Below are 25117 nucleotides of genomic sequence, written 5' to 3'. Positions count from 1 at the left end.
TAGGTACTACATTTTCTATGGGTTCAATAAAAGTCCTTTTACGTTTGCACGTGTGTACATTTTATTACATATAGGTACGACCGTTCATAAACGATCGTCGATGTCTTGCATCGCATAATTAACATTACTGAATACGCGATAGTACGACTTTGCTAATTAACGCCTCGTATATTTTCCTTTGGACTTGCAAATACCAAGCCAATCGTCTTGCAAGGATACTATTTAAAACATCGATGTAGGTATTACTAGTAGTGTAGTATTATGATGTGTATGTGATATTATGTGTGTCCACCAAACCACATTGAGGCGGCACGGCGTAGTGAGTACGCCTTCCCTGAAAATCAAGCCTGTACTGAACAGTGGGACAATTTAATTTAATTTCATACGAGACATTAACAATGTGATATAAAATATAAATTCCAGCTCTTACGAATCGTTTGTTGAAACTAAGTTCAACAGTTAGTTCTAAAATCATCAGCTTTGTTACGTAGACTAGCGGTACCCCGTGACATCGTCCAAGTACAACTTCCGATTAGAAAAGTCGCATTCATTCTGCAACCTAACGTCTGTTGCTCGAATTATTAAGTTCGTAACGTAATGATAAATAGCCTCCAACCTACCTCAAATATTAAGCTATCAATAGCAATAGTTCCAAAGGTAAATAAATATACCCTTCGGTTTAATTATTAGTAGGTATAGATAGAAAGATTATTATTTTCTTCTAATATGTACCTACAAGAGTACTTTTAGTAGCAGTAGTACTTTTTCTGTTTCATAGCTCGTCCGGGTACGTACTATCGCCATGCTTATATTTGCCGTGTTCCGATCTGGGCGTGGTTGACGGTGTCATTACCGGCACGTTAGGCTTAATTAATACCTACGCCTCAATGAGAGCAAAGCACGGCATGTTGCAGGACGTGCTCCTTGCATGCCCTTTAAAGTGTAGTCCTGTTTATATACGATGGTCTTCAACCGAACATTATAATAATAAATAATAAAAGCCCCGCAAGCGGAGGGTGGAAGTTTTTTTTTTTTTTTATAAATTTTTAATAGTGTTTTTTAATTTATTCTTAAGCATTGTTAATAATTAAAAAAAAAAAAAAAGAAAAATAATAAATGATAGATAAATAATAAATATTCATACTACGACAATACACACATCGCCATTTAGCGCCAAAGTAAGCGTAGCTTGTGTTATGGGTGCTGAGATAGCTGATGAATATTTTTTTATGAATATAATACACATAAATACTTATAATATACAGATAAACACCCAGACACTGAAAAACATTCATGTTCATCACACAAACATTTTCCAGTTGTGGGAATCGAACCCACGACCTTGGACTCAGAAAGCAGGGTCGCTGCCCACTGCGCCACTCGGCCGTCAAAACATTAGGTAGGCCAAGTGCTTGGTCCGTCAATGATAAATATAAAAAAAAACTTATTTCTGGGCAAACATAAGATACATAATCAGTTGTACTCTCGGACACTATTTCAAAACTCAAAGAGATTTTAATTGGTGTCACCTTTCTTGTAAAACTTGTTTTCAAAGAACAAGCAATAACTCCGTGATGTTTTCCAAGTTCCAACCACTTTAATCTCGTCTAACGTACATAGCGGAGTGTGTTGAATATTGAAGGTGATTTTATAGTTGTTATTCAAGTCGAACCGCGCAGAATACTGATTTCATTGATCGGTTACGTGCTACCATCGAGAACTTTTCGTTTCGCATTTTAAATTTTTTTTGTGAATGCTTTTGGAATAACACATTGTCACGGAAAGTTTTCGCTTATATATTTACTATCATCCTCAGTTATGCTGGGCACATACCTGCCCTGCATATGCTTTTGTATAGCAGAGAAGGATAAGAGCCTTAAAAGTGCCTTCACGCTGCCCTAACGATCTCCCTACCACAAGAAACAAACATCCTGTCTCACCAAACCACAATAAATTAGTTTGACCTGCACGTATCTTAGTATGGGGTCATCGTGTTCGAATAATTATGCTTTACTTCGAATAAGAACTTTGTAATTAAGTAATATGTAAGTTCTATCTATATTGTACTTATATTAAAAATGCGTACGTTTGGATGTATGCTTTTTACTCAAACACACCACAATTGCAAAGTGGATTTGGTAGAGCTCAAACATAGATTTTAGTCTGGAAAAGCAGATACCTAGTATATTTCCTAGTACTATTTAAAGCGCTAGTGGTAAGGAATTCGGCTTCCCTTTCGGGGAGACCGAGTTCTGAAAAGTTACTCTATCTTTTCGGTGTTATATCAACGGTAAAGGAAAACCTCGTGAGGAAACCTGTACGCCTAGGAGAAGTTCCCCATAATGTTCTCAAAGTCATGTGAAATCTACCTATTAGCAATTGGCCAACGTGGTGGACGATGGCCTAACCTCTTCTCACACTGAGAAGAGACCCGTGCCCTGTAGTGGGCCGGTAATAGGTTGAAATGATGATGATACCTACGTTTATCTCAAAACGAACGATTCCCGTGATACACATAATATACACACATACCTACACTAACACTTATCCCGAACCAGGAATCGAACGTAGGACCTCGTAAAACATGCTTACTTCTAGTTATAAGTTGTCAACAACGCCTATCTATCTATCTATCTATCTATATATATAAAAGAGAAAGTGTGTGGGTATGTTCCGTATAGGCTCCGAAACGGTTGGACCGATTTCAATAATCCTGTAAAGTTTGGTGACGATCGGAGAACTCCTATTTTTGAACTGTCAAACTGTCAAATACAGCTTTTATTTACTATGACGATATTCTATTGTTGGGTGTACATGGGTGTAGATAATGACCGCTCGAGAAGAGAATAGAAGAGAATGAATACGGAGAGAAATAAATGATTTAATATACTTATAATGAGACTTAAATTAAAAATTTAATGATGTAAGTTTATTGTTTAAATAAAATAAAGCAAAATCTAGCCCGGCGAAGCAGGCTGGGTACGCTAGCTAGTTAAATTAAAGATTAGAACTTCGATGTGATATGTAGTTGTTACACGATGTATGTCATCACAAACTTTGAATCTAAATGGCTCATGCTCGGTACATAGGAAACCCATTAACCTGAATATCATATTAATTATTGATAGCGTAGATATACATATGTATCTATATTGTCTTTTAATGACTTAAAACATTTGGGATTTACTATAATGCCTCATCGGCATGGTGATTATTTTGTTATCGCGTCTGGATCACGAAGTTCTCGGTTCGATTCCCGGTTTCGACCAAAAATTGTTTGATCCTGGGTGGGTAGTATGCGGTCGGAGTTAGGCATAGGAATTGTTCAACCTCTTCTAAGCAGGAGCCTAGAAGAGCCTTCGGTCTCATGACTCTTCTTCTTCGTTCTCGGTACCGTGCAATGTTTGCACTATTCTTGCAACCAATCACAAGACTTGCTTAAAGCGAGGGAACCCTGTGATTGGACGAAAATTTGCACACAACGGCGGTCGCGAGTTTGACGCGTTTGTTTAGCCTTAACTTAAACTGTTACCAACCCTGAACACGTAATTTTGATAGTGATTCTAAAGCGGATAATAGCATGCACAACCTATTACGTTTAATAATGGTTCCAACTGACTAAACTAAATTGACAGGTCGCAAAGTAGTTGGTTTTACATAATGTTGCCTGTAGTCATGGATATTTTTTATTTTTTTTTTATTTGGTTTACCAACAGCTTTACATTTCAAAAAAACTATATTTTTTAATATTTAGAGTTTTCAGTCTGATTTAGAGGTTTATGTATAACAGAATGTCTTGTTTGTCGTTCCTCAGACGTTCACGCCGCTGTCAGCTGACGTGACGCTGCAGGCGGACGCACAACCCGTCGAGTTCCTCCACGATAGGCTACTGCAGTTTATGGACTACGCCAGCCTTCAGCCTTACCAGGTATTAAGATATATTACACATACAAGTTCATTTTTTAGTTCCCTTTGTGCCAGGGAGGTCGTCAAACATAAGTCTCATTCAGATGAGACTTATGTTTGACGACCTCCCTCCTCCCCCCTCCCATGATTAGGTACTTTATTTTAAATGCGTTTACACGATATTATCAAATGTACGTGAAAAAGTACTTCTGCTTTCGGTCTTGATTATAAGTTCTCACCCACGAATTGGTAACGTTAGGCCGGTTAAGAGAAAGCTAATGCTCAGAATTCTCACTATACTGCACTGTGTTTTAATAGTTTAAAACGGGCAGTCTTACATAAATTAAGTTTATTTTTGCTGGGCAAATCCTCAATCCTAAATCCATGGATGGCATCGCGCCTCGGGGAGAGGGTGCATTGGTTACTTTGGACTGTTATCAACGAAACCCTAAGATGTTCCAGCTTTTAAGACCTGTGACTGGAAGCCTTGGCTGCGTCAGGTAGAGGGCTTGCCCCATTGTAGCTTGTGGCTCAGCCCATTTGGGGCAATCTGCCAGTGTATGTTGCGCCATATTCGAGGCAATGCCACACGTGTAGCTCTCCTCATTGAGCTATCTACCAAACACCCTGCACATGTACCTACTTTCCGAAGGGTTTTAAGATGCCCTGTTCTAAGATAAACCAACTGAGACATCTATACAACGTGTAACCAGTGGCGTGCGCTTGGTTTCTTACCAGGATATGCATACAACAGGAAAATTGCATAAAACGGCAAAGATTCTCCCCCTATACCAGTTATATATAAATTTTAGGGTATGCAGTGCTTTCGCGCATGTATGAACTGCACGCCACTGCGTGTAACCGAATAACGAAATTACGAAATACTGTTGAAGGGTGCATGAGTATATTTCATTAGGAATCACTCTGTAAAAATATTAAATCCAAAGCATTTTCCATACAAACGAATTTAAAACATTTTAAGTGATTACTTATGAAAACCCTATTTAAGATAAAAGGCCGACACACGCACTGTACCTACAATACGCGACGCGTACCTAATTGAGTGACAGGAGACATTCAATTTTAAACTTGCATAAATTGTTAGTGCTGAATCTAATTTCTTTTTCTATCTGTTTTCTTATCTATTTAGTAAATAAAATAAAACTAAAAATATTAGGTTTTTGGTTTCACAGATATGTCTCAGAGACAGTACATAATGTACTTGGCCTGTGAAGTACTATTTCGGTTTTCATTTACACGTATATACATTCTTAAATAAATATGTAGGCATTTAACAGTAAGTAGAATTTCTCTTCAAAAACAACCACTATACAATGATACAAGGTTTAAAATAGGCTTGAATTGAATAATCTAATGTAAACTTGCTTAATCTACTTTAAAAGCAATTTAATGCAGCAGATGAACAAAGTCCTTCAGTCCATGATGGAAAAAAACCATGACCCTGTTTTCTCAATAAGAATAGCTGGCCTTTTAGCTTTATATTGAAATTTATTCATATTTGTGTTAACTTTTAGAATAATTCAGAGGCTATTACAGTTTATTAGAAACTTAACTGTAGACGAAGCGTGCCTACGGTAAATGGATCTTGATATTTGTTTTTTGTTGTTAACTATCAATTACAGTAAATTAATAAACATAATGCTCTGAAAACCGACAAATCTTTACGTAATAATGTACTCGTATTATGTACTTAATTTTTTATTCGCAATTGCAAAATACTTTTCGCGTTGTTGAAAAATTAAAAACATCAGTCATACAAAAATTTAACCTCATTTTCTGCATTATTTAATTATGAAGCAGCTGATTAAATAAAGCGAAGGTATTAATTTAATTTACCATTTGTTTATTTCAAAGAATAGTAGACGTTGCAGGACAGTATAAACCATTAATACACATAAATTAAATATGCTACTGTTCTCATATGTCGCTTTGAAAGTAGCCCTCGAGGCTTTCCTACTTACATCGTATTATTTTATAATGTAAGAATTTCTTATTTTTGTCCTTAAAAATAATTTATTTAATTCTGAAACAGTGATGGTTGTTTGGGGGCTGTGTTATAAACGTATCTTTTAAACGCAAAAAACCTTTCCAATGCTTTTAATGATTTCCATATCCAAATCTATATAGTAAGTATTAAACTAATTCACAAATAAATTACATTATTTAATTACGACAGTAAATGCAACTCGCAACACAATAGTTTAAAGCATCACTGACCCCAAAACTTGAATCTGAGTCATAGTTATGAATGCCTGTTTTCTATTCCATTATACAGGGGTTCTCAAAGTGAAGTCTATGTATGCGCAGCAAAGGGTCGCAGGGTAATTCTTGTCAGTTGGGTAACTGACAAAAAAAACAAAAACAATAGAGATACAAATATCAGAATAATGTGAAAATAAAAACTTGATAGGTACCTACTAAGTTAGAATTAAGATGGAAACTGACGAAATCGTAATTTGTGTTAATAATTATTATGCAACGATTTTGGATATACCAGTTATATTCTTTGTGTTTTGTTATTCATCATGTCTCGGAGGAGGGATATAGAGCTTTGTCTTGCTAATATTTTATTTATTAATAGTTAAATCAGGAGTTAGTTATATTGACTGAGACCGATGTTTCAGTTGATTAGCTGCCTCATATTTTATATAAAGGCCGAACAAAAGAGTACAGCTAACCTACATGGTGGTACGACGATTACGAGAACGACCAATCATGGCATGTTCAAAAGGGCGCGTCATGCAATTGGTTGCAAGTTATTTGTATATTCCCCGCCATTGTGGACGCAGGTAATTATTAGTTTGTACACTTTGTTTGGGCCTTATCTATACATCATCATCATCAACTAGTGAACTATCGTCCCACAGCTGGGCAAAGGCCTCCACTTATAGGAGAGACGGTTTCAGCGTATACCAACCACGCTGCATCCAATACGGGTTGGCAATTATTTTTATATTAGTGATAATGACCTAAAGTGCTTTCGGAGGCACAAGGGGTGTACATATAACTAACTTCAGGTTGGTTGGTAGATACTGAGTTTTTTAAACCATTATAAATTTTTGCCTAACTCGGAAATCGAATACAATACTCCGTGAACCGCAGTTGAACATATTAGACCAAAGAGGCAGTTCTTGTTAGCTCAACATTGCTTGGCCGGCGCAATCAAATTATTCACTCGAAACAACACTTCCCTCTATTTTCCTGTCATAAAGGGGTTGCGCATTGGTCTGGAAGACGTGAGCCTATACGTTTGAGAAACACTGCCATAAGTATTGAGTCATTGCTAAGCTTAGTATTATTGGGTCGAAACCGTCCAAGGGAAGTAAATCCAAATAAACTATGACTGCTTGGCGCTGGCTTCATTTTTATTCTTTGCATATTTAATCCGTTGAACGTTAAGTCTGCATACCATGAATACATTATACGGTATCTATCTGCGAAAAATTATAACACTTTCATTTCGTAAGGCTATTTCTTACGTAGGTATCTATCGAATATTTTATTGAGTTTGCGATTATTTGAGAACTTTATACAATACATACCTGTAAGTGTTATATAATACTCATCTTTAATATATAACTAAAAATAATAAATGCAGAACTGTGAAAGTTTGTCCTTCTTATACGCTGAGGGAAAGTCTAGAATCAAATGGTTTTTTTTGCAACAGATAATCAAAGAGTCCAAGCGTGGTTGAGGCTACTTCTATTATATATCTTATAAAGTGAATCCTGGAACCATATCAAATCACGGGCTATTACACATACAAAACAGTTATTAAAACAAAAGTACGTTTCCGTCCATAGGTAGGTACGACATAATAGTATCCAAATCTATCTATAGTCTATTCTTTAACACAAACAAAAATATATACATTTTTTAATACGCTTATGGCTCATATTTATCTTGCCTTTAACTAGTAATAATTATATAATATACAAATATACAATATACAAACAAATATTTAAAGTTTTTTTTATTAAGTATGTTTGTATTATTTTTTATACTTTGTTTTTTCTCTATTTAAGAAATAGTTTCCACTTAAAGTTGTGAAAATTTCATAGAAAAACCAGTCCTAAAAACAGTTGCTGTGAATACGCAAATGTATCCCGTACTCTCACTTATAGGTCTGTTGAGGGACCTACAGAGTTTGTAGTGGGTGCAAGTCCCACATATCTACTCCGTTTCCCCCAAAGGACTGGTATGCGTCAGGCACCTCTCTGTATGTAAAGACAGTCATAAAGTACAGAGCATTCATGATGCACCTACCCATAAAGAAGGCCATGTAGTATGAATCAACCATAAAGCCTCAATAGATTATCGGATAAGGGTTCGGACCTAAATCCGAGCGGTGGCTCGTTAGTCCTATAGTATTTATTGTACTGATTCCTAGTAAAAATTACACAATTGGAACATTCATCGTAAGCCTTATTAGAGTCAGAATAAAGATTGAGAGTGACAAAATCGACCAATAAACATGCTCATTGTCTCTTTATAAATAACCAACGTAATAATCCATATCTACACTGTGTTTATTTAGTTGGCGATAGCCGACTAGATACTATGTTAGACTCGGGAACCGGATAGAACCGGGAATCGAATACATGACCTCGTGATCTATACAGGCAGCATAGATATTTTTTTTATAGTTATTCTCCGATCAAGCCGAGCTGCCCGATGGTAATTGCAAAACCAATGCCTATACGTTTGAGAACGAAATACAGCATTTCTCGCCGGACGAGCTCTGTCACATAAAGCTCTACTAATGCCAGTGGCGTGTACTGGGTTTCTTACCAGGGTATGCATAAGGCAGTAAAATGACATAGAATGGCAAAAATCCTCCTCCTATACGAGTTATATATCAATTTTAGGGTAAGCAGTGCTTTTGCGGTGTATGAAGTGCACGCCACTGACTACTGCTAATACTAGATTATTTACTACTCTTATTAAAAAGGCATCAGTTTACAAAAAACAATAGAAGATCCGATTTCCAATAACACGCAATATTGGAAATCCGACAGGTAGGAAATGTTAAATAAATTAAGTCAATATTAATTCGTTTAACACGTTTCGTTTGCCAATTTCTGAGCATTTTACTTTCTTCCTTCCCTTCCCACGTTATCCAGTCGGAACAATATATTTTCTTCAAACTAAAGACTTGTTGTTTTTACAAGTATTACTCTGAAGAATATTCTAAGAAATCTAAAATGTTAAAAATGCCACACCAATTTCAGTTTTAAAGAAAGCTGAAATGTTCGTTATAAGTGTATTATGGAAATTCGCGAATTACCTAATGCTTCTATCAAATATTTAACAGTAATATGTATGGCTCTTTAGAAAAAGTTATTTGTGTTACGTGTCATATATAGACGTTGTTTCAATAGTTAATTATTGCTCGCCATGCAAAAAGATAAAATTGAAAACAAATTTGAAATAACTAGGTAGATTATAAACATTAAGTGAGTAATGGGTGGTACTCGTAAATGCGAAACGCATAACCGACCCAATTTTCTAGTGAGAGAATACGAGTGTTTATCCAAATTTGAACGCCCGGACGAAGTGGGTAGATCAAGGACGGTGTCTGCCAAACAAGTGGGGGTGTTCCCCGGGCGACGGGAGGCTTTGTGGGAGAAACGGGAGAAACGGTGGAAAGGGTATGTTTTGATGCTCGCCGCCCGCTTTATTGATTTTCCGCGCCCGTTTCACCCACGCCTCCCCTTTATTATATACATATTCGAGCCAGGTGGTGGTTATGCCAGTGCCGCTATTTTCGGTTAGCCCGGCCGCCTCCCGGTAAAGCTGTGATTGATTGGCTGTCTCCCGCAAAATCTACTTTTGTCAGCAAATGCAACTTTCAGCGCTTTTTCTCTATTCTCATTAAGTATATCTCCTAATTTTTATTGCGTGAATTACCAACTTCTAAGTTCTGCTTTGAAATAAATTGAGGTTTTAATATGAATAATAAGTAGGTAAAATATAAAAGGTTACTTGCTGGTCAAGTAGTTAACGTGCTTGACTTTCACGAAAAATAATTTTAACACTATCCACTTAACCTAATATAACGTCACACGTTTCACTCAAATTAAAGTGCATTCTAGAAAAAGACATGAATCATTCAACCATTGATTTAATATGTCATTTGAACCTTTAGTTTAATACCCTTGTTATCTATGCTCGGTTTGACCGCTAAAGCTTCTGACTAAACATGGCACACATACTAAAAAATTAACATTCGTAGTCCGGGGAAAAATCGGTTCCAGCGGGATTTATAAAAACAAAACTTCGCAACGTAGCACTAAGTAGGTACTGTTTGTGTTTTAGTGTTTTGTTTCTTTGTGTTATGTTCCAATAAACTTTTTCTATTTATGTATTAATCTATCTAAATATTTTGGGCAGTGACGATGTTGTTTTGCGAGTTCTTTTTAATAGGAATAGTCTGGTGATTCCTACATAATTTATTGGGATCGACATAAATAATTTAACAGTTGTATAACCAGTTTTCTACCACGTCTCGCCTAGTCTGTGGATTCGGTCGATCTTGTTGAGAGCAATAATCTAATAAGAATTCTATAAATATGTAAATATTTAAATCATTTTTGCGAAGAGTATTGTTTTGTATGAATAATGAAACAAGCGTGTTTGACGCCTGTGAAAGTTTTGGAATATTCTAGAGAATATTTCACTATTTTAAACGAATACCTACTACACTATTACCGCCGTAATCAACCAAGTCGATTCCGATAAATCTTCTATTTTTAAGGGTTCAAATGTGTACCAGATACATTTTATAAAATTTGGAAATAGAGTATTAAACGGTGAAAACTAGAATAATCACGAATAAGTTAGTATAGTACCTAGTAACAGATGACTTCCTGAGTTGGAGTTCAGGGTCGAGTTCGACACAAAATTATCTGAGACGAAATTTCCATCACAGTCCGGGGTTAGGGAATCGAAATTAGGAATACCACAATCTTATATATTATATATAACAATGCATACTTTGCTGAATTCCATGATATATAATGAACATTAGCGGCATCATCATCATATGAACCTATTACAGGTCCACTACAGGGCACGGGTCTCCTACTACAAGTAGAATAAATAAATAAATAAATATACTACGACAAGACACACATCGCTATATAGCCCCAAAGTAAGAGTAGCTTGTGTTATGGGCACTAAGATAGCTGATGAATATTTTTATGAATATAATACACATTAATACTTATAATATACATATAAACACCCAGACACTGAAAAACATTCATGTTCATCACACAAACATTTTTTCCAGTTGTGGTAATCGAACCCACGGCCTTGGACGCGGAAAGCAGGGTCACTGCCCACTGCGCCACTCGGCTGCCTATAGTATAAGGGTTTAGGCCGTAGTTCGATAAGCTGGCCCAATGCGAATCAGTGGACTTCACACTTCTTTGAAACGAGCTTGTGTGTCGGGATTTGAACTCGGACCCCTAAAAGTGAAGCCGAAATTTTAATCACTAGGCTATAACCGCTTCTTTAAACAATAGTTTAATTTTCTCTAATCCCTGAAAACCAGGAAAATCTTTACTAAGTTATTGGGACATATTCATTGTCAAGTTAACATCTTAGGATTCTCCGGTGCTGGAGCAAAACGTGCGTAGGGAGAACATTTTGGAAGATGTGTTTGGTGTGAAGTATAAAGCTTGAAGAAATTATAAATTGCACGGTACAGATTTCCGCGGATTATAGCAAATTAAGCTTTATGTTCACTGTATGCCTACTTGTTCAAAGTAATAACACCCCCATCATATATTACATTGTCGGATATTAAAAGCGTTGCACCCTTTCATACAAAAGATTAAAGGAAACGACGAAGACAATCTCTCACACCCTCGCGCTGCGTCGCAAGAATTTTTATAAGATTAAAACGCTTCGTTCCAAACTCTAACAATCTAAGTTAAAAACTCAGTTATCATTAAAAAACTCAATCAAGCTATACTGAAAGTTTGCAAGTTGAGGCCGTCATGCACGCAAGCAAGAGAAATTGTTGCCGCAAATTTTAAACGAGTAAAGTTTGCCTACGTCAGCAATTACAGACTAACCGACTTAAGACGATAGCCTATTTTTTTGTGCGTTTCATGCTATTGATTAAGTGACTGACGTTAGTATTATGAAGAAGCTATAGGTCTTTTAATAAGTTACTTGACATCTACTGATAATGATGTTTTTGAAATAAAACGTTTAACATTTCACAAACACATATATCATTGAGTTACATCGATGAAATATGTGCTTTGCTTACTCGTAGCTTTAATGAGAGACATTATAAAATGAATTATTTTCCAACTAGTGGTGGCCCGCGTTAATTACGGTTTTTAAAAATCGTGCTGTGTAACTCTGCGTTCTTTCAACTCTATGCCAAATATAAAGTTGATTGGTTGCTCTGTTAGCGTGGAGAAAGGACAAACAAACAAACTTTTGCATTTATATTATTAGTGGGGATGCAGCAGTTTTGTTTGCAGTGTAATGCTTTTTGATTTGATTTGAACTTAAGTGACATCATAGTTCCTTTCTTTGCCTCACGTTTCCTTTGTTTTCTGGCTTTTTACATATTGTACATGCAAAAAACACGGAGATCCGTTACTCTGTTACTTAAGAAGGACAAGCTCATTATTAACTAGGTTGAAACAACTTGTTGGCACGTGTAGATGTTTTTAAACGAGTAATGTTTGCTTCAGTTAGCTTACTCTACTGCCCGCCCCCCCCCCTTGGGGAGGTGGTCCGCGATGGGGGGAGGATTTCCCTGACATTGATGTAGGCATGTAAGATGAAACGAAACTCGTCTGGTTTATGTATTATAGCATCCATCCTTTGGTCTCTTTGTTATTATAACGTGCTTTTGTTCTATTAAATACTGTTATAATGAGGCTTTAGTCTAGTGGTTAGTATGCTTGACTACTGATAACGAGATGCTGGATTATATTATATATTTGTAAGATATTTTTAGGAAATTCTGCAAGGAAATTCCGTTGCCCAACCCTTCTCGTGGGTTTACACTCCAAATCTCTGTCCTATTCAGGTATATGCTCTGAATTAGAAGTGCTACTGAACTGAAATCTGACTGGCCAACGGGTACGAGTATATCAACATCCTTACTATTAATTTTTCAATGGGTACAGACTTCCTGCCCTAGTGGGTTGATGGATATTTACGATTGTTAATAACATGTTAGTGACGGGTTAAAGTGCTTCCCGAACTGGAAATATCGTGACAGAGTACCCAATTTTTACCAGAATCTGAAATCAAAAATTGAACCTCGTGATCCGTAGGTGACAATACAGTGCATGAAAATTTGTTAAAGTAAGCCTCAATTTATCGTGAAGTGTATCGCAGTTTGTGAAATAAGGCTGCAATTAACGTCAAATTCATTAAAGTTTGTCAATTCATTTTAGCGACCAGAAATTTAGAATTTGTGAAGTCTCATTTCAGCTTCCAGTGAATTCGCCAAGGGCAGCCTGATCTTAGCTTCAAGTGCAAACAGATTTGTAAAGTACGCCTCATTTTAGCATTATTAATAGCCTCTATCGAATTCCATGCAGATTCCGTAGTCGATAAAGCGTAACATTCACGGTTAATCATGCACGGTTGAAAGGCAGGCGGGCGAGCGTAACATCGCATTTACATTTCCATTGTAACTTGTAACACCAATACGAACCGGTTTGGTCTATTATTGCGGTCTGATAACGAGAAATCACGACCAGGTAACAAAAAATAATGTAGGTATACAAATAAATACAATTTAATTGACTGTCTGCGATTTAGAAATAACTGTCTCATTAGGCTTTTGCAAGTATTTGAACTAAAAACGTTTTTAAATTATTTGTATGTCTCGGTTCCTCTGTATTTCTTTTTGGGATAGGTGAACCGATGATTGGAGGACTTTCATTAACAGTAAAAGACTTTGCAAGGTGAAATTTAGAGAAAGACTAAACCAATTTTGATGGAAAGTTTTCTGCAAGAGAGAATGCGGACTTTGCAAGAGTACTATAGAATACGTACTGAGGACATGGGTAAATAAAAAATCTGGGCGGAGGCAATCGTTTACTTCTAACCTACTTTTATTATGAACATTACTCAGCAAACCAGTTTAAGTCAGTATCTCTTTTGAAAATCCACCTTGAAATATATAATTACAAAATGTGATATGCTGTGTTCCAGACAAAAGACGATACAATTAAAGTTAAGACCTTTTATTATTGCTGTAAGCGTTTGCTTTTGGTAAACAAAGTAAGTTTTCATTCAATTTCTGTAGTCATAACAAAGCCCCTCGAATGGCAAAGTCAAAAGCATACTTAACAGATTGTTTTAATTTCGGAATTAACACTTTCAAAAAAGTATGTAAGTACGTGTTATTTGTACGACCACTTATTTTCGGTATTTTTGAAGTGGAGCGGAATTTAATAAGCTTAATAACAATGAGTCAATCATTAAAATATTTATGTAACAAATCGATAAAAAAACAATGAAATTCTCGATAGCATTGTGTATAGATTAATCACGATAATAAAAATATTTTTAATGGGTAAAGTAATTATAGTATGTTTTCTTTGTGGCTCAATACAAAAATAATACGTATTGTAGTTTGATTGAACGACTATCTCTTTACGAAATGTTGTCTTTCTAAAATTCTATTGAGGTCTAGAGGATGCAAAATCTCTGTGCCAATTTTCGTCAATATTGGTGTAGTGATTTGGCCTAACATAAATAACGAACAAACAGAACGGGTTAATACACACTACTACACTATAGGGAACGAGTCCGCTCTCAGAATGTGAAGAAATTACAGGTGGACTTCACAAGTTTTGAGAACATCAAACTCACGATGTTTTAAATAATAAATAGCTTAAAACGCAATAACTTCTAAGTTAAAGGTGCGTGCCACGTGCGGCTTTGTACTTGGCCCCTTCGAAAGTGAAACCGAAGTCCAATCCACCAGGTTACCAACGCTTCGCATTTATAATATTACTATAGATAATTAATTATTATTATTATAATGGTTCTATTGATGAATTGCAGTATTCGAATTCTCTAAGATAAAACGTACGTGTTTTTCCTGCTTCGATATCATATCTGCAATTTTAAATTGTAACTAGGTTTAATCTTATGTAGACTGTTAACTTTATCAAGTAATAACCTATCTTATCTTATCAAATGATGTGCCGATAACTGATTGAAATATACAGTTTTATATACAGTATCAGACCATGTTTATATCTCATAAATATTGCGAACGCCATTGCATTTAAATTCCAAGAAGAACATAATATCTTGTTGTTGCGTGAACTTAGGAATAAATGAAATGTCTTTTGAAGGCTCTTGCAAAGACTAGCTACGGTGTTGCTTACGGTTTGAGTGAAAAAATAACTTTATAGTCAATATTAACGACTTTAGTCGTATTCTGACAACTTATGGTATAAATTGCGAGAACGATGTTTTATAGTTGGCAAATATCGTTATGAAATCCGCTATCTGTTATTTTCCCATCGCTGGGCTATGCCTCCTTATACATAGATTTACGTAGAGATGTAGGTTATATTATTCCCTCGACGCTGGGTGGACTCATTATCATTATTAATTATGCAACATGTTATTACCCTTAGCGGAAAATAATGTTTTGGTTTTAATGATTGACCGATCTACCAAACGTTCATCAGTAAGAGTGAGTGAGAAACAGTAAACGTTTTTCAGGTGAAGGTTATTGAATAAATAAATAAAGCTATCTTCATCATTAAGAACCCATTAACGGCCCCACTACAGGTTACAAGTCTTCTCTCAGAATGAGAAGGTTTTTGGCCGGTTTCCACCACGCTGGTCCATTGCGAATGGGTTGGAATTCATACTCCTTTGAGAAAATATGGGGAACTCTCAGGCACGTACGTTTCTTCACGATGGTTAATTGCTTCAATTGACAACGCACATTACCCTGAAAAGTTAGAGGTTACGTACCAGGATTCGAATTCTGTTCCCCCGAATGGGAGAATGAAGTGTTAATCAGTAGGCAATCGCTATTTACTAGCCTATGAGGAGAAAATCCTCCTTTTCTTGACTGCTAAGTGTCATAGCGTGATGATAAATAGGCTACCCTTCTCAAAAATCATATGTTCAACTAGACTGGTGGTTACCGAGATTAGAGAGTTCAAACAAACAAACGAAAATTTTGTTATTATTAGTGTTTATAAAGTAGGTAAATAATCTGAGCTCAGACGAGCGTGAAGGTAATGTGTGTGTGTGTTAACTGAATATACATAATTGTAATTATAATTACCATACTCGTACATAATGTACTTAATTTTACTTGGTTAACTAAATAGATTAATTAAGGATTAGGTACGTCATATCTTCAGTATCTCTAATGTTGCTGTAATTATTTCATTACCTAAAGTATGTTTGAGTATCCTTATCTTATCAAATTATATTTGTATCCTATCCGCGAGAATTTTCATTAATATTAATAATAGGAATGATATATGAAGTATTAAAGAAACGGTGGGAATTATTTATAATGGATTCCTTTCATATGCATATTAGATAGGTATGAAATATATAAAGATAGACAGCTCAACATATCATATATGACAACGAGTTAAGGAAGTTGAACTACGTATATCTTATGCCAAGCGAAGGAAACTATTCATCATGGGAATATGCACTGGAAGACAATGGAACTTATGTATCGCAGTTATTTATGTGTCCACTCAATGCTTTACGTGACATTTCTAATATAAAAATCATGGGCATTTGCAGAGTTGCGTACCAAAATGGTGCGATGGTATAGCTACGAATCACGGGTCGATTCTCAGTTCGGACATTCCTCGGACACGCCTAAAATTCCAGCGAGCAACTTCGTCTGCGTAGAACTTCTGATATCGAGAATGCCCCGTTCCCCGAATATATAAACCTTGAAAAATTAAGGACTTTATACAAACTTTCAACCTCTATTTCAACCGTATGTTGAATTATTGTTTATATAAAAACCCTAATACGAAGTTTTATAATGACAGACTTTCATTAAAACTTTCTTTCGTTCCTCTTGACTATACTACTTACTCTACTTTACTTACTCTTCAGTAAACCGCCATGGATCTCGATGCTCAAGTATATCTCAAAATTAAAAAAAAAATATATTCAGGCTTTCTCGGCTGTGGGTTGTCAGTCAGTCGGTTAGAACAAAGTCCTTTTAACCAACGTCATAAGTAGATATCTGCGATCAGATTACAAGAAGCCAATAACTGTCTCATGCTATTTAATCATTATAATTACAACATTACAATTCGTACAAATCAATACTAATATTATAAAAGCTGATGTGTCTGTTACCTATGTTCGGCTCAACCGTCGAACCGATGTTGTTGAAATTTGGTAGATTGCATCCTGGAGATGGGCATTGGGTAATAATTATCCCGGAAAAACAGCTGGCAAAAGTTACCCGCTTGCTTTAAAAAAAAAGTCATGTCTTTAACGAAGTAGAACGAATCAAAGGAAAATAAATAGTTTGTATCCTGCGGACGGCCATAGGATACACTTTATCCAAGAAAATAAATTGGGGTTTATTGAAAAACTTAAATTTTTAACGTGGCGGGAAACCTCTAGTTATATAATAAAAATAAAGTATAATGATATTATTACCTTGTAGCTTCAGCTTGCATCTTAAAACTAATACGTTATCTCCATCGCATACACCTGTGCTGTATAAGCGTTCGAGCAAGGTTAAATGAATCATTATATTAATTATTTATTTATTACCAGTCAGTAAAACTCTTTTTGTAAATTGTAATGTTTGATAATTTGTATTATATATTAACTTAATTTCCTCCTTGAAGCTTCTACAAACTTATGAACGAGTATATATGTGGTACAAATTATATAAGCTCTTTCGTTTCAAAATTTATACTTTTGCTTTTTCTATAGTTTCGTAGGTTGCATTAGTCCTCGATTGATTGAATGTGAGTGCCTTTTTATGCACATAATATGCCAAAGACAGTGATGATGATGATAGAAACGGAACGTTTTCCTGGATCTCCCCTAGTGGCATGACTTTGATTGATTCAGATTAGGGTAATTATTATGTAAATGGTAGTAGTAGAATCCGGCAGTTCACTTCGTATAGCGCTATAATATAGTAAATTAATTATATTTTTTTTTTAATAGTTAAAGTAATTAAGTAATGAATTTCATCACGACTGTAAAAAAAACAAACCATTAATTTTGATTGTATAACGATCATTGTTTACAGTAATCTTTTTAAATTAAGGTGTTAACCTACATAAATAAAAAAATCACATCTTATGATAAATTTATAATTAACCTTTTTTTTACTTTTGGAAGTACCTAATGTTAGTTAATCTGCTTTTGTGTGTACGTTTGGTTAAAGAAAAAAGATATCTTCGTGCAGACCGATCAAAATTATGCATAACCTGTTGATATAAGTTGAAGTAGAAATCCAAAATGACAGGAACCCAGGTCAAAAAGAAAGGTCATATAAGATGGCGGGAAAAGAGGTACAGAAGAGAACCGAAATAAGTGTCAAGGGAAGATTGAAGAAGTGATCTCTCTAGAGATAGTTAATAATGTGCTTTAAGTTTAAATAGATTGATGTTTGCGTTTATAATGCCATCATTATCATATTTACTCGTTTACTGACCCAGGGCACAGGTTTCCTCTCACAATGAGAAGGGGTTAAGGCCGCAGTCAACTACGCTGGCCTAGTGCGGATTGGTGGACTCCAAATACCTTTGAGAACATTGTGTAGAACTCTTAGGCATGCAGGTTTCCTCACGATGTTTTCCTTCACCGTCGAATCAAGTGATATTTTTAATTACATAAAACGCATAAAACTAGAGGTGCGTGCTAGAATTCGAACTTGGGCACCCCGACAGTAAAGTTGAGCTCCTACCCACTGCGCTATCACCACTTCGTTTATAATGTGTTATGCTGTAATTAGAGATACGTACTAAAACAACTACACGCTGTAAGTTATGAATTTGGAGTTTCTTTTAATACTAAATGTTTTTTTTTAGTTTTAGAGAAAAGCAAACTGGCAAATAGATTTTACTATTTTACTATTATATCGTTAAAAATGATAGGTCTATAATATAATCGTAATCCAATAGCCGGTGTGTTTGAGGTCAATTACGTAAATATACGGTCATTTTCATAAAACAGCATCATTTTCATCATTTGAAACGACGTATTTGCTACGGACGCAATCGTACTCGTTTCTTTCATAGTAAATAATCACATGTTATTAGTGCCGTTCTTTCTCCGTACAACCTTAATTGTATGTTTGCAACAATACCGGTAGCACTTACAATATCTTTTATGGCGTTCTACAGAGAACATTACCACTGCAGTGAGAACAAAAGCCCAATTTATGCTCTCCTGTGTCTGGTTTAAACATGGCCGCTATTCCCGTTTGTCTCTAGACATTTTGTTATTAGCCAGAAATAGCAAAGGGTTTTGTTCTGTGTTTTAAGTAACATATGGTAGTACAAATTCCTTTTTTTCATTTTATAATTGATTCCATGATTACTACAACGAATAAAAAACTAAAATAAATTTGGATAACAACAGTTTGAAATTTTTCCAGCTATTTCATTGTTTCTTTAGGGTGGGGGAAATGTCCAATTCGAAATTTCTTTTCTTTTCTACAGGAAAAGTTAACTTCCATCTTATACAGTAATCATTATCATCATATCAACCCATTACCAGGCACGGGTCGCCTCCCGAAATGAGAATGGGTTAAAGACGAAGTCCACCACACTGGCCCAGTGCTGGTGGACACTCACTATTGTTCAGTTAATAGCATTAAATAGTTAGTGACATAAAATAATGAAACGCATTCGATATTCACGAGTAGGTATGTAATTAAACAAGTGAATTTGTGTAGTCTCTAAATCTCATTAATGGCGTTGTTATTAAGCTACATTTTTATTAGAGATCGAAGTTATAAATAAAGTAAATAAATGTGCTTTTTTTAAGGTTAAAATTACTCCATTGTCTAAACGAACTGAGAACCACCGCTTATCACAATATGCCCACCCATGACAATATGGCGGCCATCTTGTTTTAAAATCTCTTTCTGATACAACATCTGATAAATAGAAGGATGAGTGCAATGTCTGGCTGCGAAATCTTTTCCATTACTCGCCAGCTAAGTAAGTCTATATATAAAGTCAGTAAAAGTTTATTTTAGGACTTAATTTTATAACTTCAAAAGGCTTTGTTTTAAGTTTCTTGACCAAGAATTTGTTCCAGAATTTAATGCTAAAGTTTTAGAGGATTAGTGCGGAATTTATTCTTTGAACTTTCGGAATGAACTTGAAAGTTGGCGCTTTAAGTTTTATCTCGGGCATTATATGCTATATCCAGCTATTAGTTAAGTTAATGGTTACTTCGTGTTAAGTTTTCTCCAAAATACTGAATTTAAACGAAAATAGAGTAGAAAACGTAACGTTTGTACCAGACTGTACGGGGTTTATTTATGTTTTAACGGAATAATACCCCAATGGGGCTTTGTGCAGGTAGGTACTCACCACTTTGTATTGTTTTGAGGAACAGTTAGTGGTCCCCTGAGGCGGCCGTCCGTAATACAATACGTGCATAGTTTGAGCAACTTACTTTGTATGCTTGGGGTGTCTTGGAATGTAGTACTCATTCTTCATATTTAGTATGGATTTCTTAATGGAGTACGGGTATTAATGTCTGTCTAGTTAGAACAATACCTATACATATAAGTAGAAAGGAAACTAGCCGCTGGATAACTTGACATCAAGTTATTGTTTTTAGAAGTAGTAGACCTTTTTGTGACAGAGCTCGTCCGGAGAAGTGCTATCACTGATGGACGTGGTTGCCGGAGTACTTACTCATGAGGCTCATGAGACTTAACCATCAACTTGAGGCAGACATATGCCTGATGAAAACAGGGCTACTTATTGCCAGTTGTGTCTCTTATGCCCAGCTTAGTGTTTAAGGAGCTCTCTATAGCAGTTGGTCTGCTTGATCCGTAAATTATAACTATTAATAAACCGTCGCCAATTGGCATTTGTAGAACCAGAAAAGCCACTGACGTGTTCCCCGCTCATAAACCATTAGTTTATCTACGCTTTACTTTGACTCTGATAGAACACTGTAGATCGGAATTGTCGGATCAACATTCTATTATAATTCTGCAAAGCATCAGCAAAAAGCAGCGCAAACTAATAAGTTACATTATCAACTAATCACACACATTGTAGTGAGTCAATTAAATAAATAAATAAATATACTACGAAAATACACATATCGCCATCTAGCCCCAAAATAAGCGTGTTAATATACATAAATACTTATAATATACAAATAAACACCCAGGCACTGAAAAACATTTATATTCATCACACAAACATTTTCCAGTTAAACTCAGAAGGAAAATACGAAGGATGTGGTTCAGAAAACTCTAATTTTATTTTTACTTCTAGCTATTCTATTACCCCGCGTTCTTTGTCCTCGTTTATTATCGTTTTTTTTAACAAATCCGTGGGAACCGTTTGTTTACCGCGGATCAAAATAAGCCGGTCGTCTATGTTACTCTGCGTCCTTTCATCTGACTATACCCAATTGATTATATATTGATTATACAATAGCTTAGTTATGGCGCAAAGAAGAAGAACAAACCAACACACTTCCACATTTATAGGAATTTATAAGCGTAGCAATTATTTTACCTCTAATGTTCTAATAAACTTTTAACATAGAATAGGGAAAATGATAAAAACCTTGGAAGCTAGCAACATGCCGTAGATTGATGTATTCCTAGAACTTGACTAGAGCAATAGAATTCAAAGCACTAATATACATATACTAACATAATAATTGAAGTAAAATAATATGATCACACGTAACTATAAAAATACTTTACAAGATCAAAATCATATGTCGGCAGTTACATTATAACATATTGGATCTGTTATCAATAATAATCATATCGGGTGAGGACAGAGGGAGCCGCCGAGGCTGTGACAGGAAATTGAATGAGCGTGTACAGTACGTACCTACAGGAGTGAATGTGTGTCAGATATGATTGCTTCCTGGTTGCGTAATAAATATATGGCTATATGTAACGAAAACATTTTATTATTAGTTGTTACTTCGTCCTTGTAAAATTATTCAAAACATTACCATACAAACTTTCATACTTTATTCTTCAAAATATACCCCTGAATGGTAGATTTTTTTATAAATTCCAAATCGTATTGATAAATGAAAAAATGTGAATTCATAAAAACTTTAACTAAGGGTTAAAATATAGAAATGTTTTTAGCATATGAAATGAAAAAAAAATGTAAAACTTTTGTAACTTTAACGAATGTATGTGGAAGCCATTAAAGCCAAAACATTGAACCAGAAATACGTTTAAATTCGATACCTATGTTTACCTACAATGTAAGTATTATATCTAGTTTTAGTTAATTCTCATTAAAATATCTCGCTACTGGTATTTAAAGTAGCAAAACTTTGTCTGTTACCGACGATGCTCTTTCGGTAAAAATGAAGTAAGGCAGGGCAAGGCACTAAAAAATCTTAGCAGACAAAGCCGCGTGCATAATAGAATACACCACCTAGTAGCCTCTTACTATTTTATTAATAAATCTCGTGTTGATTTCCTTTTATTACTTTATCGTGAAATGAATAAGTCATGAAAATTTCTATTAGGTATTTACGATAGCCGTAAAGAAAAATAGCTTCATGATACGACTCATCAATCTCTGATTGGATTCCATTACAAAACAATGAGAGCTCAAAGCTTTGGCATTGCACGAAACTCTAGACATTATTCAATCACTTTAATGATGTTAAATCATTCCTAGACACAATTAACGGTTTACTTTATATAAATCAGTAGATATTTGGGTTCAATGGCAGGACCATTTACCTATAACACTATGAAATACTATCAAAATAATAACACTGTCAAATAATTTATTATACTATTAATAAATACATATATCCAAAGCATTTCTGAGCATATCGAACATATACCATGTTCGATATGCTCTATATAAATAAAATGGATTTTAAAATGCTAATTTTAGAATTTAGTTATTGCTCATCTTTCTTCTTGCTGACCTTTAAATTAGAGTTATTGGTTGACCTCTATCTTAACCTTAAAATAATTTCAGGCGTGTGCCCACAAACCCGCATTGCAGCATCGTGGTTGGTGTATGCTTCAATAACTGTGCCCAGCGATGGGACGTTATTATGCTGATGATGATTGTTTGACGATATTTAATTTGATATACCTTAAATATCGGAGTATTCCTTTACCACGGAGGTGTTCACTTAAACCACACCACACTCGCTGGAGTTTAGTGGGTATTGTGTCTCGCCATTAAGTTTCACATCATCATCATATCGACCCATTACCGGCCCACGGGTCACCTCTCACAATGACCTTCTCAGTTTACGCCGTAGTCCACATCGCTGGCCCAGTGCAGATTGATGGAGTTAATGAATGTTTCCTTTTCCTTTATGTTTGTTTTACTTATCGTACATTTCCTGGAATACATTAGCCATCATGTTAAACGTATATTAAGTAGCTGTATGGGTAGGTACAGCAGCAGACATAATAAAAAGAGAATCCACTCCACAAAAACATTCCCAGAACACAAACGTTCCCTAGGCATTTAGGTATGTATAACTCGTGCTCTACAACCTCATATTAATCACGAGGTAATCTCACCAAATAGAATAACCGAGCAAAATAAACAGTAAAAGCCTCGGGCGTTGCGTAACGTTGCTGACTCACAGAGACCGAGTCGTGCTATGCCTAGGGTTGCCAGGCGACGAGAAGTTGAATAACAAGTTTGCAATTTTGGGCTAAGGTAAGGTTTTCTTACTCACTCCTTCAATTTTGGGCATATTATTTGAGGAAGCTTAATTTTTTTTCCTAACGAGACAGTTTTGACTTGTTTGTTTAGTTACTATTTTATTATAAATTTTAACAAGCATAGTGATATTTCAAAAATTGTGTAAGCAACTTTTGTTCTTCCACTATTCTCAGTTGATACTCGTTTGGTATTTTGACTTAGTTTGGTAGATATAAGAAAATATAATGGTCGCCAAGAAATTTATAACACTTTTTGGCGTTTCGTGTTACTTATAACCGTCAAAGTTTGTTTATAAATTGATTCGAACTAATATACTTCGGTCACGACAATTTATCAAACCGACAATATCGCATTATGTTGTCTATGTAAAATAATCTTATTTAAATTAATATTAAAATAAACTAATTATTAATATTAAAATAATAAATAATATCAAAATAATAAATTTAAATTGATAGTAAAATAATCTTATTGAAATTAATATTAAAATAATTATATTATTTTTATAACATTTTATGAAACGCTTTAATTCTAATCAGAATCAATCATAACTTTCGTTTGTTTTAAAAATCCTTACAAAATGTCTAGAGTTATTATAAAACAGATTTTCAAACTTTAATCTGGTAACCCTAGCTTTGCCCATCAGAGCATATCTGTTACACAAAATACAGACGAACGAACTAGCGATTACGATGGCGTAATCTTTCGGATTACCCGGTGAAAATAATTTGACCGTGAAAAATTGTGTTTAAGGGCATGAACACGTTTTTGTTTTATATTGGTTTTTTGTTCGCTGACAAAGTCTTTATAATCGGTAAAGTTGGTATTACGACAAACTAAAAAAAATAGCTTTTAAAGGATTGTTATATAGGGTGTCTTACTTTCAAATTCATGCGCGATTAGTAGTGAATAGTTACTTACAGATATTTTAAGATATCCGTACGTACGTGGAAAATACGAAAAAGTATATCTTAAGTACTATACTAGAAATAATACTCTTAACTGTCACTTAACTTTGATTACGACGGCAAATAAAACTGTAATTAACAGCCCTAGTAAGCATACCAGAGTTTTTTAGAACCCGATAACATATATACTACTGAGAAGTATCTTACTTTTAAATTCAAATATCGATTATATGGTTTAAAAAATAAACATTTAAACGAATTTTTCTCTAATTATTAAATGAATAATACAAGTATTGTAATGTAATACGACATTAATGTGAAAGCGACATGATATAATAACGAAATTCCTCACGTAACTGAATTACTTTAGACATC

The 25117-nt window shown here is 35.0% G+C and overlaps 1 protein-coding gene across 4 annotated transcripts in view; it reads left to right on the top strand.

The window, feature by feature from the left end:
- The window catches only part of LOC120630092 (lysine-specific demethylase 3A), a 229075-nt gene that overhangs the window by 54865 nt on the left and 149093 nt on the right, over positions 1–25117 (top strand). For all 4 annotated transcript variants that reach the window (XM_039899237.1, XM_039899236.1, XM_039899239.1 and 1 more), the window contains one exon: positions 3815–3928. In XM_039899237.1, coding sequence (XP_039755171.1) covers positions 3815–3928 — 114 coding nt within the window. The remainder of the gene's footprint in view (positions 1–3814; positions 3929–25117) is intronic.

Source organism: Pararge aegeria, chromosome 15 (genome assembly GCF_905163445.1).
Source record: "Pararge aegeria chromosome 15, ilParAegt1.1, whole genome shotgun sequence".
In the NCBI taxonomy this organism is placed as follows: domain Eukaryota; kingdom Metazoa; phylum Arthropoda; class Insecta; order Lepidoptera; family Nymphalidae; genus Pararge; species Pararge aegeria.
The sequence above is the reverse complement of the archived record's forward strand: the minus strand, read 5'-3'. Positions and strand labels throughout refer to the sequence as shown.